At 41.6% G+C, this 17801-nt stretch overlaps 1 protein-coding gene across 12 annotated transcripts in view; it reads right to left on the bottom strand.

The window, feature by feature from the left end:
- The window catches only part of MAGI2 (membrane associated guanylate kinase, WW and PDZ domain containing 2), a 1464809-nt gene that overhangs the window by 169134 nt on the left and 1277874 nt on the right, over positions 1–17801 (bottom strand). For all 12 annotated transcript variants that reach the window (XM_027539773.1, XM_027539768.1, XM_027539771.1 and 9 more), the window contains 3 exons: positions 17675–17766; positions 9500–9692; positions 1739–1999 (listed from right to left, as the gene is read on the bottom strand). In XM_027539773.1, coding sequence (XP_027395574.1) covers positions 1739–1999; positions 9500–9692; positions 17675–17766 — 546 coding nt within the window. The remainder of the gene's footprint in view (positions 1–1738; positions 2000–9499; positions 9693–17674; positions 17767–17801) is intronic.

Below are 17801 nucleotides of genomic sequence, written 5' to 3' on the forward strand. Positions count from 1 at the left end.
CATGTGTGTGCGTACACACATCCTCCTGTACATTTAGCAATTATGCTGTTACACTTCAAATAAAGATGAGACCTTACGTACATTCTTAACACTTTCATTGTGGCAGTATACTTTGTTTTATTCCAGTCCTTTAAGTATCCTGTCCCGACAGGATCCGACACACAATTTGAATGACTGGAATAGCTACAAAAGCTCTCTGTGAATGTTTTCCCCAAGTGTAAATTATTGGCAAACTATTTATATAATTTATGAAAATCTTTAGTCTTGTGTCCTTTTAATCTTGGTGAATCCACCACACTGACAGAATCCTGCTTTTACTCTAAGCTTAAAGACTGGATTTATTTCTTTGGCTTATCATGAAGAAAAAGATAAGTGAAATCGTACTTTCAGATGTATGCAATTTAGCTTCCGTACATATTCAACGAGGTTTAATGCTTCTATAGTTTCCACCCTTGAATTTGTCAAAGCTGAAGCTAAACAGGGCAATTCTCTGGCATTTAGTCCTGGTAGTATTTTGCTAACATTAACTTTATCATAAAAAGTTCGTATTCATACTCAACAATTTGATTTCTTGAGCACTGTTTGACATCTGCACCCCCCACCATGTGCTGGGAACAACCACAATTCATACAAAATTTAGGACCACAACATGACTCAATTATTATTATTTTTTTCCTCTTATTGCTCTCTATTATAGTGTTTCTATTCACACCATTTTGGGCTAAATCACTTCAACATAAAAATTGAACAAGTTTTCCTATCACTTCCGTCCTAATGCTTGCTGGCTGACAAGTAACTTTTGAAATAGTGTGGCTGAAAGGAAAACCACTGCAGAAGCTGAGAATCTGCAAAGATGCTTGATCAGAAGAGAAATATAACCTCTGGCTGTCACCTGTTGTACAGTCTCTTGGAACCAGAGATTTGGAGGAACCTCTGAAGGTGAAATCACCCACTTCCCCCATTCCACAACTTCTACCCTAAGGGAAGGCACTAGAATCTCTGGACCTCCAGGGCTGTCTTATTAAGTTATTCACTTATTGTAAAATTTATTTATTTTTTTACTAAAATATAGTTGACCTACAATAATACATTAGTTCCAGGTGCACAGCACAGTGATTTAATATTTTATCCATCACAGAATATCAGCACGATCCACAGGACTCTTTTAAAGGCCTCCTCACTGTGTCTCACACTTCCACTCCAGCTCTCTTTCCTCTGATTTCATTTTTAACAAGTAGCTGGATTCATCTTTTAAAAATATTAAGTTAGATATCTGTCTACCATTTAGAACCTTCCAATGGCTCACAAGGATTTAATCTATAATCTACACTCCTTCCCGAGGGTGTGTGAGGCCCTGCATGGCCTAGCTCCTGCCCAGCTCTGTGTCTTGGTCTCATATCAGTCATTCTATGGAACAGGAGTGCCCCTTTCCTCATATCAAGACTCCTATATCACTCTGCTTTATTTTCTTCCCAATATAAAGTGAAAGAAGAGCTTTCATGGGGGTTGTGGGTTTGGGGGGACATCAGTGGTAGTCTTGCATTCTTTCTAAGCCAAAGTCAGCATTTTGACTGGTCAAGTGTTAAAGATGCCTTAGTTGTGACTGTAGCCTGTGACTTTCAGGCTGCACATTTATTTATGAACACAACATTTCTCTGGTCTGCTTGTCTGGGATCCCCCACCACCAGACAATGGAAAGATGACCTCTTATTCAAAAGCAGGCAGAGCAGTCACTTACTTATAGTGGATCCAGACTCTGGCCTGTTCAGGGAGCTGATGATGACAAAGCCGAAACCCTCGTTCTCTTTGCGGTGAATGACCACGTCGCTGGTCTGCAGGCTGTGGGAGGCGAAGCCTTCGGGGGGAGAGGCGTTGCTGGTGGGGACGGCATGGTTACTGTTGCTGTAGGTGTTGGTGTAGGTTGCGTAGTCACTGCGAGGAGAACTGTGGTGGGTCGACACGGAGCCTGGACTCCTCCCATTCTCTGGGCAGGGCTCCCCTGGAACACACATCATACACAGGTACCTGGTTATTTAGCCAGAGTCTGAATGAACGAGCATCTCCTGTGCCCTGGGCACTGTTCCAGACACCTGTATTGTTACAAGACTGCTTGACTGGCTCCTATTCTCCCAGTCTCTGGATGTGATGCATATTTAAAAGGCTATGAACCTGGTTAAGGAGGCCCCCAGGTCTTGTTCCCTTCCACCCTTCTCAGCAAATGCAAGTAAAACCCCTCCTCAAGTCCCCCTGTGCTGTTACTTGTTTATAAATTCTCCTTGGTAAAATTACAACTCCCTTAGACAACACCTAGTTTGAAATATAGGGCTTCTTAGTTTCATGATCATAATTGATCTTAAGACAGACCATAAAAGACCATGAAACAGGTAGACAGAATCCTAAACTGTACTACACATAAAACTTATAGAACTAGCATGAAATACACATCTTCAAAGTCCACCCAAGAAGTTTTTTCAGTAGATATAGGAACAACTGAGCCCAGGAATTTAGATGAGGTTTCAAGGCCACACTGGGAGGAATGCTGATTGTAGCTGGGGCTAACAGGGGATGTCCATGTAAGAGCTCTATTGCAATTTTACTAAATAGCCATGGTTTTATTTAATATTGTGACACCCTGTTAGCCTTGAAGTGTTAATTCACTTTGTATAGGTGGAAAACACTTACTTTGCTCACTCTAGGATCAAATCTAACAATGATATCAGGCTAAGGAATGATGAACTTTGAATCTCTAAGGGAGGTGTTAGAAGCCTTGTTCATTTAAATTCTGTATTATTACAAAATATAGTTTATATCAACCAGATAAACCAAGCCAATACTTCCATGAGAAAGTAAGTATATTTTCAGGGGGAAATGACAGAAAGTTGGCAGCCAAGAGAAGCTAGGTTTTAAATTGAAAGTTGATCTATCATCCAAGAAAGAATTTTGTTATTTTACAATAATACTTAGGTTCTGGTTTTCTGATGAAAAAAAAACTTAAAAGCAAGCAGGTAGAATGCTGTAATTAGAAAAATGACCATTTCATCTCCATCTTACAATTTGATTCAGTTTAGTCGCTCAGTCATGTCCGACTCTTTGAGACCCCATGGACTACAGCACACCAGGCCTCCCTGTCCATCTGTACTCAAAAGATATTTATGGAATAGAGGGACATTAAGACTGAAAATAATGATGAAAATAATGATAATTAATGATTCTTTTTTGGGTCTTTAGATATGGTTTCCTATTTGGCATACTGGAAGTTGTCTCATATGGCAAGTTAAAAATAATTAGCCAAAGTTCCAGTGAGGGCTTCTTACTTAAGCTGCAATTATATTCTGAAATGAAAAATCATTTCATTTCAAAAATCAAAGTCAGTTCAAAAATCAGGGAGCAAGAACACTGACTATAAGAGATGTTTTGTTACACTGATACCTACAGAAAATGGAACTGCATTTACTAAAATACTGTTTTACAAATGATCTTTACAAAAATGTATTCATTTCTCATCTGTAAGTACAAAATGAAGAAGATCCAGGCTGCTGCTTATTATCACTTGATAAATTTGAATTTTCTGTGATATTTACTCAATCAGGTTTTAATAAAATAAAGCAAATAGATGCCATTCATCTGTAAGAAATGTACTGAAGTGATAAAAGAAAAACAACAAAAAATGTCAATGGCAAAGCTTTTTCCTCTTTTCTACCAGAATTTCAAACTGCCTGTAAAATGAACCCTCTCCACTAGAAAACATCATCCGAAGACAAGCTGTTATTGTCCTGGTGAAGCACACATGTCCTTTATCAGTCCTTGCACAAGTTGGAAATAAAGTGATTAGAGATAGTCAGGAAGAAGAAAAACAAACAATTATTATGCTGCAACATTAAATTGAAGAGCTCCCCAAGTTACTGGACCAAATCAGTAACTAAATGTCATAGGCAGTGACAAGAAAGATCTCATTTTCTGGCTGTCATATTTTAGGGAGTTGAGAGCTGCAGTCGTCAGTACAGCAGCACAAAGAAAAATTATCTGTCTTTGCAGTAAATGACTCACAGTGGATCTGCCACTGGTTCTAAAGGGAGAAAGAAAGACAATCATTGTTTAAGTCAATGCAAGTGGTCCCCGGGTGAGTGAAGGAGTCAAATACATTAACAGAGTACATTTCTATTGCTTCTGGATGTCTCTTTCATCCTCTCCAACAATGTTCTTTATCTTTAACACCACGAGCACATTTAAACCCAGGGAGTTAAGACGACTTCCAACGATTGGCTTTGAGGAATAGAACTGATTCCACATCATTTTTCTACTTGGCTGTCTCTAGACACAAACGAGCCTGTCTTCTTTTCAACAACACTTCCTGGTATGGAGCATGAATAACATTGTTTTAGAATAATATAGTAAAATGTCAGAAAGTGACTAAATACCATGTGCATTAAAAAAAAAAAAAACTCACTAATTTCCAGTATCCCTGACTCATCCTTCTGGCTTACAGCCAAATGAGTATACAAAATTCAGTCACTTAATATCTACTCAAATCAAATAATTAATTTTTAGGTTTAGCTTCTGTCTGTCCTCACCGGTCATACTGGAAATCATCACTGTGCTGACTGGGAGAGAGAGTCTGGGAAGGCAGGTGTCATTGATAAACTCCTCCAGGTTGAAGTAGTTTTGACAAGAACAGTCAAGTGCTGGCCAGGAGCTGCTCCTGGTCTGCAGACCTATTAATGATTCCTTCACAGTGCTGGCCTGCTGCTGCTAAGTCGCTTCAGTCGTGTCCGACCCTGTGCGACCCCATAGACGGCAGCCCACCAGGCTCCCCTGTCCCTGGGATTCTCCAGGCAAGAACACTGGAGTGGGTTGCCATTTCCTTCTCCAATGCATGAAAGTGAAAAGTGAAAGTGAAGTCGCTCAGTCGTGTCCAACTCCTAGCGACCCCATGGACTGAAGCCTACCAGGCTCCTCCGTCCATGGGATTTTCCAGGCAAGAGTACTGGAGTGGGGTGCCATTGCCTTCTCCGCACAGTGCTGGCCTAGAGTTTATTAAATGATTATTAAAATTAATTGGCAATATTTTTAAACAGGGAGATTTTATAGAAAGCTGGATTTCTAGTTTCTCTTGAAATATTTGGCTCCTCTGTCCATGGGATTCTCCAGGCAAAAATACTGGAGTAGGTTGCCATGCCCTTCTCCAGGGGATCTTCAGACCCAGGGATCAAACCCATGTCTCTTACGTCTCCTGCAGTGGCAAGTGGGTTCTTTACCACTAGCACCACCTGGGAAGCTTCCAATAATCAATTTGAGTTGGGCAATTGCTGCCCCCTTGACTGAGTGTGAAATGTGCAAGGCCCCACAGTCTCAACTACTCCCCAGTGTCTCCTGTACATTCCTGATTTACTCATTTACCCATGGAGTGAGGAGCATGTAGGCAAAGAGACTTGTTCAACCAGAGCCCTTTTTTCCCTTCAAGATCACCCGGTGGGTATCAGAACTCTCAGACTCTGTAACCAAGCAGCCCCTGCCTGCTTTCAGGGTGTGCCTGGGTCCCTTCTCAGGACTGTCCCACAGACGTATGACAGCACTGCAGATGTGTGAGTCTTAAAGCATGGCTGAGGCAATGGGGACTGTGCATGGTAGAGCTTAGATACGTGCGCTAGAGTGTCCACAGGCATAGTGCATTCCTGTAGTGCCCTTGCCATGTAAGGGGCTGGCCCACCCGCAGGCATTTGATTTTATGTACTCCTGCTTTATGCTCAACAGGGCAGACAACTTATTTAAATGCTTATAGACAAAGAATAAGGGACTGCATTTAGAACTGACAAAAAGTATAGCAGTCAGGAGCAGGAAATTCACCAGTCACTGCTGCAAGTCACTTCAGTTGTGTCCGACTCTGTGCGACCCCATAGACGGCAGCCTGCTAGGCTACCCCGTCTCTGGGATTCTCCAGGCAAGAACACTGGAGTGGGTTGCCATTTCCTTCTCCAGTGCATGAAAGTGAAAAGTGAAAGTGAAGTCGCTCAATCGTGTCCGACTCTCAGCGACCCCATGGACTGCAGCCTACCAGGCTCCTCCGTCCATGGAATTTTCCAGGCAAGAGTACTGGAGTGGGGTGCCACTGCCTTCTCCGCACCAGTACCCTAATCACTGACTAAACTTTTCACCCAGTTGTAAAGAAGACTTTTCCCTTTCTCAGCATCGGGCCAAGAATCACTTTCCCTTCAAAGTGAAAGTCGCTCAGTCATGTCCAACTCTTTGCGACCCCATGGCCTATACAGGCCATGGAATTCTCTAGGTCAGGATTCTGGAGTGGGTAGCCTTTCCCTTCTCCAGGTGATCTTCCCAACCCAGGGATCGAACCCAGGTCTCCCACATTGCAGGCGGATTCTTTACCAGCTGAGCCACCAGGGAAGACCATACTTTCCCTTAGGTGTTAATGAAAAGATGCTGATAGCTTTAAGATGGACTCTAACAAGTTCTGATTGAGTCATAAAACTTTCTTGTACATCAGCTCTAGAAACTCCTCAGAGACACTCTTCTCTCAGATGAATAGCATGTATTCAAAATAATGTGTCACTATGTCGAGCATCTCAAAGCTGAGACATATAAATATTTATACTTTCAGTGTAACAATTAAAGCCACTCGTCTACTATCCTTGGGGAAAAAACAGCTAAATACTGGAGCTAGTGACATGGATAAGACAAATCTCAAAACTAGTTTAAGGTGCAAGATCTGTACTAAAATTATCTGATAAAATTGGATACATAATTGGATGTTTTCATCCTTTACTCCACAATTTCTCACTTTCGAGTGTCTAGTTTGCCATTGTCTAATTGAAAATTTTGCCTTTCTATTTTTAGTGTGTTATGTATGTAACATACATAATGTATATGTTAACATTTGAAGCAGGTTTCTCCGTTATTTTCATTTTTGCTCAATGTAACTGACTGGTCTATATTTCTCATAATCAATGTTTTTTTTTTTTTTCCCTCTTGAGCATTAGCTAGGAAACCACTGCCTAGGGTCTTCTGAGGTGAAGCAGGACATTTGAACAAGCCGAAGCAAGCATAATGCTGAAGGGTATAATCTCTATGACCTTCCTTCTTTCAGCTCTTTTTCCATTACAGTGCTCCTTTATGCAAGAAGTGGGTGACACTGCCTGTCTTCTTGTTCATCTTCTGTCTCTTCATTATTTAATTGCTCATTTGCCTCGGCTTTGAACCATCTCATCATAAGCTAGGCTTGTACCCCCACTGCCTTGGCTTAGGAAAGCATAATAATTTTAACCATGATAATAAGAACCCTAGAAATGACATCTCCATTCCCACATCCATTTGCAGCTATCTCTTCTCACTGTTGAAGAAATGGCAGCTATGAAGAAAGGCTATCTTCCTGTGCATATTTTTAAAATCTGTCCCATCCTATTTTGAGGCACTGACTTTACTATCAAAGTATCCTTTGCTGAACTTAATTGTTTTTAATACTCATAAAGCTTTCAAGGAAGAGTGGGTTGAACTAACTTGGAAACTCTTCTGGTGTGAATGAGCAGTCTGCAGTAGAACGTTTTCAAAAATTAAATGCACTTGAAATGCACTTGAACGCCTAAATGAGTAAAGTTGCTAAGAACTGCATCAAAGAGTATCTTCACGGAAGTCACACAATCCACAAATTGCAAGAATACATTTTTGCAGTATTTGGCATACACTCCAATAGCTTGGGTTGATTAGAACAAAATTTAATTTGCAATGATCAGCTGGTGGCAAGAAGAGCATGAAATTATGTTGCTGCACTGGTTTTTGCACTTTGCAGTATATTTCCTTGTAAATCAAGCATCTTCCTAATTTATCTTTGGGTTACAGAACATATAACACAGCAAACGTTTTATTAAAAATCATTCTGGAGGGTGAGAGACAGTTAAATGTTAACCAAGCAAACACTGTCTTCCCTCCTGGCACCTCGCCCAAGGATAAGGCATAATTCAAGGTGCTTTACCTCACTGGGTCAAGTGGTCTGCCGTGAATTTCTGAAGATGAATGGCACCTCTTAGCAAAAGCTCCGTATGATACAAGATCCACAGCAGTCTCTATGGGTAAGGGCTAACAGTACTTCTGACTTAGCCTTTTAAGTGATGGCTCTTGTTCTAAATCTAGTTTCTAGAAGACTCAAAAAGGATTTTTAATTTGACTAGCAAACCTTATCTTCTTGAGTGGTTTAGAGCCTGTAATTAGCTGGTGGCCTTTTAAAAAATTCAAACGTGTGATGATAATAGCACATGTAGAAGAGTCCTTATGTTAGGGAGTGACATTTGCTAAAGGTTGGTCTAATGGCTTTGAATTCACTGGACATGGGGTTGGTTGTAGAGTGTGGAAGGGAACTGGAAATGGTGTAAAGAAAGAAGCCCTGGCTGGAGAGATGGGTCTCTGCGTGATCACTGACTCACTGCAGACCACAGGGTGATCTACTGAACCCCTGGGCCTTGATTTGTCATCTGTTACATGAGGGATTTCACGTTGCTCTTTCTAAGGTCCCTCCTAATTCTAGCATTGATCATTCTGTACGAGGAGCAGTAGGTAGCTAAGCAAAGAGGCCAGCAGACTCACGGGGCAGGTGACGCCAGAACATCATTGGCGCTGTCACAGAGAAAACCACTTGTGGTTTGGAACTATATTCCCAATGTTACTGAGTGCTCAGATGATTAAAAAAAAAGTATAATGCTTGTAATGAACATAATTCTTACAAATATAAATCTTTTTTGGGGGAGTTGAGACATGGTAAAGAGAGATAAACTGAATCATCATAATATGACTAAGAGGGCTGATTTTAAAAGTATGTCTTTGTGGATTCTTTTATGAAGCTGAGAAAATGGTTGCAAAGGGAATAATTACTTCTAATTTCTCTGTCTCATAACTTTGGAGTTATATGAACTGTGTTTTCTCAGAGTAACATATAGCTGTATTTTTCTAAATCAGGGTAATCATTCCATTGCTACCTTTTATCAGGCTCTACAAAGGAAGCTAGTTTTCCATCCTCGTTGCCTTATTGTGGTATCAAAACACTGAGGTTTTTGGCTTGTAAACACAATGAAGAACATTTTCAGAATCTATATTTTTCACTACTATAATGTTCTTCTTATAACTAGCACCTACTAAAAAGCAAAGAGCATACACATCTTAAATTAGTCCCAGGCTTTGCTAGGAGTTTTTTTAATGACTCCATGGAAAATGTCAGCCTCAAAGACTGCTTGCTGCTGCTGCTGCTAAGTCGCTTCAGTCGTGTCCGACTCTGTGCGACCCCATAAACGGCAGCCCACCAGGCTCCCCCGTCCCTGACTGCTTAGAAATGTATTATACTAGTGAGGTGAAAGTCTGCACTTTCAACTTCATTGTTACATGTGGAATATCTAGGTTGGTCTTTTCCCTCATAATATGGAAACCGATTTAAAATGACCACGACTCACAAAGCATTACATCACCTAACCCCCAACTCCTGCTGCTGGTTCGAGCTACCTACCTCCACATAGCACCTTTCTTCTCACAGTGAGGTTGACCTGCCCATTCCGGGCGGCATGGTGCATAAGGTCAATGACATAGCGGTGGGTCTTTCCAGCCACTGGAATTCCATCCACATAGACGAGCTCATCTCCTGGGTGTAGGCGGCCATCTCTGTCAGCTGAGCCCATGGCGATGACGGCTCCAATCAAAATCTACAGAAGCAATGAGAAGAAAAGAACATTTATGTTTTAAACTTTCTTTTTCCTTCCTATGTATGTATGTAGTAATTTAATGGAAGCTTTTATACTCTCTACCCTCCATCCTAAAGGAGATCAGTCCTGGGTGTTCAGTGGAAGGACTGATGCTGAAGCTTAAACTCTAATACTCTGGCCACCTCATGCGAAGAGTTGACTCATTGGAAAAGACTCTGATGCAGGGAGGGATTGGGGGCAGGAGGATAAGGGGATGACAGAGAATGAGATGGCTGGATGATATCACCGACTCGATGGACATGAGTTTGAGTGAATTCCGGGAGTTGGTGATGGACAGGGAGGCCTGGCGTGCTGTGATTCATGAGGTCACAAAGAGTTGGACATGACTGAGTGACTGAACTGAACTGAACTGAACCCACTGAGTATGTACTTGAAAAATGAAAAATGAGAGGCTGAAAGGATGCTGTTCTAACTCTTCCAGGTTGCTAACTCCTCTTAGAGAAACAGCTGTTTTGAACTTGCTTTTCATGGCCATAAAGTTTGGGGGACACTTGCTAACTGGCTCATAAGTTACCACCCTTAACTCCAAATGTCTGGTGCTACTGGCACTGCACATGGGCTCTAAAATGAAACAAACTAGCTCCAGTTCTTTATTTGTGTGGCCACAGGCAAGGCCTTTGCACCTCTGCAAGCCTCAGTTGCTTCACCTGCAAAATAGGACCCATTCCTATTTATGGAACTGTTGGGAGATGTGAAATGAACAGCACATGGGAAGCATTTGACTTTGCTCAGGGCACATAGTGAGCTCTTGAAAAGTGTCAGGGGAAACTGACTGCTGTGTATTATTAAATTCAGATAAAGGTTCAAAATGCTTTTCGTCTTTTAATTTTCATTTTGCTTTGAAAAGCTGGAGGTAAGGAGAAAACAAAACAAAACAAAGCAGAATTCGTGGCTGACTTTCCCTGGACAGTTCATTTCAGTCGCTCAGTCAAGTCTGACTCTTTATAACCCCATAGACTGCAGCATGCCAGGTTTCCCTGTCCATCACCAGCTCCCGGAGGTTACTCAAACTCACTTCTATCGAGTTGGTGATGCCATGCAACCATCTCATCCTCTGTCGTCCCCTTCTCCTCTCACCTACAATGTTTCCCAGCATCAGGGTCTTTTCAAATGAATGAGTTCTTCTCATCAGGAGGCTAAAGTATTGGAGTTTCAGCTTCAACATCAGTCCTTCCAATGACTATTCAGGACTGATTTCCTTTAGGATTGACTGGTTGGATCTCCTTGCAGTCCAAGAGACTCTCAAGAGTCTTCTCCAACACCTCAGTTCCAAAGCATCAATTCTTTGGTGCTCAGCTTTCTTTAGAGTCCAACTTTCACATCCATACATGACTACTGGAAAAACCATAGCCTTGACTAGATGGACCTTTGTTGACAAAGTAATGTCTCTGCGTTTTAATATGCTGTCTAGGTTGGTCATAACTTTCCTTCCAAGGAGGAAGCACATTTTAATTTCATGGTTGCAGTCACCATCTGCAGTGATTTTGGAGCCCCCCAAAATAATGTCTCTCAGTTGAACAGTTTATCTACTTTAAAAACTCAGTCAAATCTTCTCCAGGGACTTCCCTGTTGTTTCAGTAGCTAAGACTCTGAGCTCCCAGTGCAGGGCGCCTGGATTTGATCCCTGGTCAGGGAATTAGATCCCACATGCTGCAAACAAGAGTTCATATGCTGCAATGCAGACTGAAGATCCTGCATACTGAAAAAAAAAAAAAAAAAAAAACTCCTCCAGATTTTTGCTCTGTTTCTTTGAATATTTTCTAGGAGCACATCCCTACATGTCCCCAGTTCTGCCTGCCGCCTGCAACGCTCTGCTGTTTAAATGACAACTATACCAGGAAGTTTGGAGGTACACATTTGGGAAACGTGCATACTGTCATAAATCCCTGAACTGGGGATTGCAATGAAAGGCACAACAGGGTAAGTTTTCTTACTTCCCATTAGAAACACTCCAATTAGTGTCCATTAGCAAGGCTTTTTTTTTTTTCCCGGTCACAGAGGAAAGACAATAGCACTAAGTATTTTAGTTTTGCTCTTAAATCTATAATTTTTCCAACTCATGGACAATAGAGTTCAAAGGAGTAGATTTTCTTTTGCCAAGCGGCTTAGGCTCACAGCATCTGAAAGCAGTGGCTATCATTAGTCTGATACTATTACAGAGACTATATTCGAGGTTGTATTTTAAGTCTTTATAAAATGATCCTTTGTTCACAGATTGATTTCTTTCAGGCACTAATTTCTCTCAAATCTCAGATCTGTGGACTCCAGTTAATTTGCAGTTGGTCCATCGTGACCAGCAGGCTTCCATGTCTTCAGGTTTGTCTTCCTACTTGGTCACACTGCTCAGTGTGGTCTGTCAACACAGCCACCAGATTTGAATGTCCAGGCCTTCTCAGTTAATATGTGAAATTATGGTCTGGAGAGTTTTCTTTTTCTCCTGAGGACTTCATATTCTTAGTTCACTGAATAGGAATGAAAACCCACCCTCCCCCACCATGGCTATTTTTTCCCCATTCCTGAGGGATGGGAATAGGGACGTGGGGAGTGGGTTTGCTCCCATGTTGAATATTGGTGCTCTGATGACTGATTCATTATTGCTGCCGTGGGAATCCCATCTCCGGCCTTGGATTGACTGGGCTGTGCCCATTTGCTGTAGGCCAGCAGTCAGGCAGGCTTCTGATATTTTCCATTTTTCCTTATCATCATGCCAGCCTGAATTTATGAGTTTCTTTCTAAACATGGTCCAATCTATTCTTCAAAAGATTCAACCCACTATGGAGCACTTCAAAGATTTAGTAAGTGCTTTGTGCAAAAACCAGTTAAAATGAATGTTTATGTTTTTCCACTGCCCTGTGAAGAGCTGCATTTGGCTGGGTTAGCCCAAAGAAAATGCTTCAACCTTTAACTTTCCTGTGTGCCTCAGTGGGAGAGCTTACAGCTAGGAATAGAGAAAAAATGGCTAGCGAAATTCTTAGCTTAATTACCACCATTCAGCTGTAACTTTGATTTTAACTCATGAAAAGGAGTAAAAAAAATAGGTCACAACTAAGAGCTAACATTGCAACTGGGCCCTCTACAAAAATAGCAAAAACAAAATTTCACATCGGAAAATTCTCATACCTCTCCCTCTGCGGGAAAACAGCAAAGAAATACTCTTGAAGTTATCTTCTGTATGACTAGTTTAATAGCATCCATTAAACAGAGAATCCCAGTAAAACATCTGTTTTTTCTATTTGCTTGCTGTGATATGAAGTACTTTCCTCACTAGGTAATTCATTTATCTAGCAAATATTCATGGAGTCTAGGGATGCTTCTAGGTGCTAGGAACCCTTCAGTGAACGATGAACAAAATCCCCATCCTAAAGAGTCATTCCAGTAGTCAGACAGTAAAGACACAGAAAAAAAATATGCCGTGTGTTAGTAGGCATGTACTGTGGAAAAAAATACACCAAGGTAGGATGTTGGGTGGGTGTCAACTTTGTGGCTGAGGTGGTGTTAGGGCAGATTAGAGCAGGACTCATTGAGAAGCTGACATCTGAGCAAAGACTGAAGTTCACTGGACACACTTTTTTTAAACTTGAAGGTTTAATCTTCAATCTTCAGTTTGTTCCACCAAATCTTACAAATTCACTTATAGTGTATTCAACATAATACTTCAACATAACTTATTATATATATTGCATAATTATTATATGCATATATATTATTATATAATTAGATTGTATAATCCATCCTAACTTGTTTCAAAAAAAAAGTTGCTATGGTTAAGAAACAAGCTTGAGCTGAGCTGAGCATGGGGACTGGAGTGGCGTTAGGGCTACTCGCCCATGAGTCACATACAGGAGCCACACTCACTCCTTCCTTCAGGAGCTGCTGCCTTTGCTGGGAATAGGCTGACCACCTACGCTGTCTCTGCTTCTGGCTCCCACTGCTGGTGTCCTTTAGCCTTTGGCCAATTTGCACCTTCATGTCCTGTGTTTCACTTCTGACACAGAGCCAGCTCTGTGCATCTATTCAGGCAAGAAAATAACCCACTTTTTTCCCCTTTAATTCAAATATGCTTTGTACACTTGACACATTTGAGTAGTTTATTTCCTATCTGCCACTGGAACTGCAGGGACTAGATAATCTATGATTCCTTCTTACACTGTAACTCATATTGACTTCCATAAATATATATATATATGTATATATATTCTTATGTTCATCTAAGTTCTTGAAAACATACCTCAGAATATCTGATCCTTTGAATCAGTAGTTCTCAAACTTTACGGTGCACATGACTCACACCGTGAGCTTGTTAGAATTCTGCCCTTACCCTGAGAGCCTGATTTTACAGGCCTGGAGTGGAACCTGAGATTCCACATGCCTACCAAGCTCCCAAGAGGTGCTGGGTGCCCCTGGTCTCTAAATCTGACACACTCTGAGCAGTAAGGTTCTGAGTGTTCTCATTTGGTCTGGTGGCCACAGAGTGATGCACTGGTCATGTTCTATGTTCACTGAAGGACCTTCCCTCCGGTGCCTGGCTTGGGCCTCCTGCCGCATCGCACTGGTCACTTTCCAGGTCTGCTGAGTGCATGGTCAGGGCTCCCTAAGCCATTAGTCTATATTTTCCTTTTGGCCTTGGTGACCCCTGGCTCCACTGGTTAGTGAGCCTTCCCAACAAACACTCTACTTCTCACCTCCCTCTGACCTCACTGGATCCTTCAACCTCTGAGGACACTTCAGCCCCACTCATCAGCTTTCTCATTGGTCTTGAGAGAGTTCTTTATCCTGCCTCTCTTGCTTTGGCCCTGAAGAAACAACTCTGCAGAAAAACAGATCAAGAAAGACTCTCTTCTTCCCCAACCTTCCCCCACCTCGCCCCGTCCCCACCCATTCTCCAAACAACTGATCTGGCCTTATCTTTTCAACTGTCTTTTCTAAAAAAGCAAAAGAAGCAAAACCTCAATAGCTCTACTTTATCTTATAGGCTGTAGGGGCACAGAACAAAATGAAGTATTTGATATGAAATAATAGCAATTCACATTCAAGTGGCTGATATCCCCGTAAGCCAGGGAGAAAACTAACACACACACACACACACAAAAGAGAACAAAAACTAAGAAACAAACAAAACGCAAACCACCTTTGCAGTCCTTTGAATTAGGCTTTAATTCTTTCCCAATACTACCTAATGTCAGTCTAAACCCAGCAAGTCTGATCTTCAGTAATTATAGCCCAGGGCAACTTGACAAGGTGGCAAGCAGATTTCAGGCTCTTGCTTTCTGAAACTTTTTCACAAGTTTGCACTGGACCCTCATGCCAAGGCCTATGCCTATCATCAGCTCTCTTTTTCCATGCACGTTTTTTCTCCACACAGGCCTTTCTCCACTGCAGTGTTTTCCAAGCCTTTTCATCTCAATGTCTTCCCATCTCTTTTCAGATCACAGCTGGAAATCTCATTTTCATTCCTTTGTGGCAATTTTTTTTATTTCTTTCTATTTCTATTGTTATTTAACTGTGAAAAGTATTTCCTCTTGCAGGAAAAATGCCCATACACTTTGTTTGAGCTGGGGTCCTGCTGTTCATTATTTGCTGAAAGCCATGCTGTCGTGTTTAATGTGCATCATGAGATGTCAATACCATTTCATCTACATGGAGGCAGAAACCCGTTTGATATAATTTATGAGACCTCCTGTGGTTCGGGACTAAGTCACCTCACACGCCTCTCCCTTTGTAGCACAATAGCAACTAAATGAGGCTAGTGCATTTTGTTTGCATGTTATCTCTGGACTTACAGTGAAGGAAAGCAGGAAGGAAAGGCACATGGGAGATCTTTATGGTAGATTCACCTTTCCTGACATGGTCTTTCAGAGGTGCAATATTCTGGCCTTCAAGACATTACATTCTGGCTTTGAAAGCAACAGGGAGATTTAGGCTTCTACTTTATGGTTTAACTGTAAAATTGTAACTTGCAGCCTGATTGTGTTTTAAATTATTCAAATGAAAGAATAAACCAGAGTAAATCCAAATAAATGCAATAATGATGATCAGTAAAACTTGTAATCTGAGGAAGCTTATCATAAATACTGGATGCCTGCCCACTGGAAGGGAGAAAGGGCAGGGAGCACAAAGTCAATGTTCAGAAGGGTTGGGAACCTGATATCCTGTCTTCTCACCCAGTAGAAAGCTGTCCTGAGGCTGGATAGTGACCATACTGCACTCACACACCTGAGCTTCATTCTGAGCAATATGTGTTTCATTTGGGTAACAATTCCATCGCTTCTGTTGTTACTGCTTTTGTGCCAGGCTAAGTTCAACTAGGCCTTTCCCTTCTTTTTTTTTTTTTTTTTTTTAGGCCTTTCCCTTCTTGAACCAGCTGATGCTATGCCTTCCCTGTGACTTAGTCATGCAATCCCTTCTACCTCTCAAGAGGGGGAGGTGTGTGAAGGGAATACGGTGCTGTGAATATGGTGCTAGTTTACCCACAAAGCAGACAAGCATGAGCCTGTAGGGGTAGGAGTGTCCAGCAAGGTAAGAAGAATTGTGCATCTCAAAGACTGTATTGAAATAAGCATTATGAGAAGAACTGGAACCTTGTTATTTCCCCTTACATTTATTTTGCAGTTTAACCTTTTACTTGCATTTATATATAGGAAAGGACTTGATTGTATTTCAGGACCTAAAGACCAATTATGAACCTTTTATGAACCTGACTCAGTCTTGTGTGTGTGTATTAGTTGCTCGGTCATGCCCAACTCTTTGCAACCCCATGGACTGTAGCCCCCCAGGCTCCTCTGTCCATGGAATTCTCCACGCAAGAATACTGGAGTGGGTAGGCATTCTCTTCTCCAAGGGATCTTCCCAATCCAGGGGTTGAAACCAGATCTCCTGCATTGCAGGCAGATTCTTTACCATCTGAGTCACTAGGGAAGCCCAACTTAGTCATACTAGGTACTATTTAAGGTATTGGAGAAGGCAATGGCACCCCACTCCAGTACTCTTGCCTGGAAAATCCCATGGATGGAGGAGCCTGGTGGGCTGCAGTCCATGGGGTCGCTAGGAGTTGGACACAACTGAGCGACTTCACTTTCACTTTCCACTTTCATGCACTGGAGAAGGAAATGGCAACCCACTCCAGTGTTCTTGCCTGGAGAATCCCAGGGATGGGGAAGCCTGGTGGGCTGCCGTCTATGTGGTTGCAAAGAGTAGGACACGACTGAAGCAACTTAGCAGCAGCATTTAAGGTACATCTTTTGTATCATAAAACACAATAAGTGTTTTATTGCTGTTATTTCAATACATTGTCAGAAGTCTAGCTTTGTTGGGTTTTTTTCTGTATATTAATGAGCACTGTTATTTTATGTTTTCACTCAGATGTATTTATACAGAATTTCTTCAGAGCCCTTTCCATATCCCCAATATTGTGCCAACTGAAGCTGAGTTCATGAACATCCTCTCACTGTAATCACCTAATTCAAATCTGGTGAGACTGCAGTGTTGAACTTGATTTTACTTATGTTGATCGCCATGTTTTCTCTCCCCTGTAGTTGCGATCGAAAACATACACAGTTCTGTGGTTCTGAGTCATCTCCGCACATACATCTTCTGTCATATTGCATGTTTATCTGTGAGCTGCTGCCCAAATAGACTGGGGATCCAATACAATTAAATAACTGAAATATTCAAGAGGAATCCAATCCATTCTAAGAAAGAGTAATGTCTCTCTCTGAATGAAATGTGCATTGATGTATGATGATATACTGGCATGGAAACACTGGCAAGTTTTGGAAACTTAAATAGCAAGAAACACAAACCTCAGAAATTTTTATGTGAGTCCTAAATGACTTTCTTTTTCCTATCACACTGAATGATATTTCATCTCAGCCAAACATATACAATATAACCCAAAGTGTAGAAATAAAGATAATTCAACTCACAGGCTGTCCAGGCTCATCTCCCCCGAGGATTCTGAAGCCAAATCCAGACTCCATCCTGCGAAGGTGAACATCCAGCTCCTTATAATCTGGACCTGGCATAAAGGAGATCCCATTGAGTAATGAATCC

The sequence above is a fragment of the Bos indicus x Bos taurus genome, chromosome 4 (genome assembly GCF_003369695.1).
Source record: "Bos indicus x Bos taurus breed Angus x Brahman F1 hybrid chromosome 4, Bos_hybrid_MaternalHap_v2.0, whole genome shotgun sequence".
NCBI classification, from domain to species: Eukaryota; Metazoa; Chordata; class Mammalia; order Artiodactyla; family Bovidae; genus Bos; species Bos indicus x Bos taurus.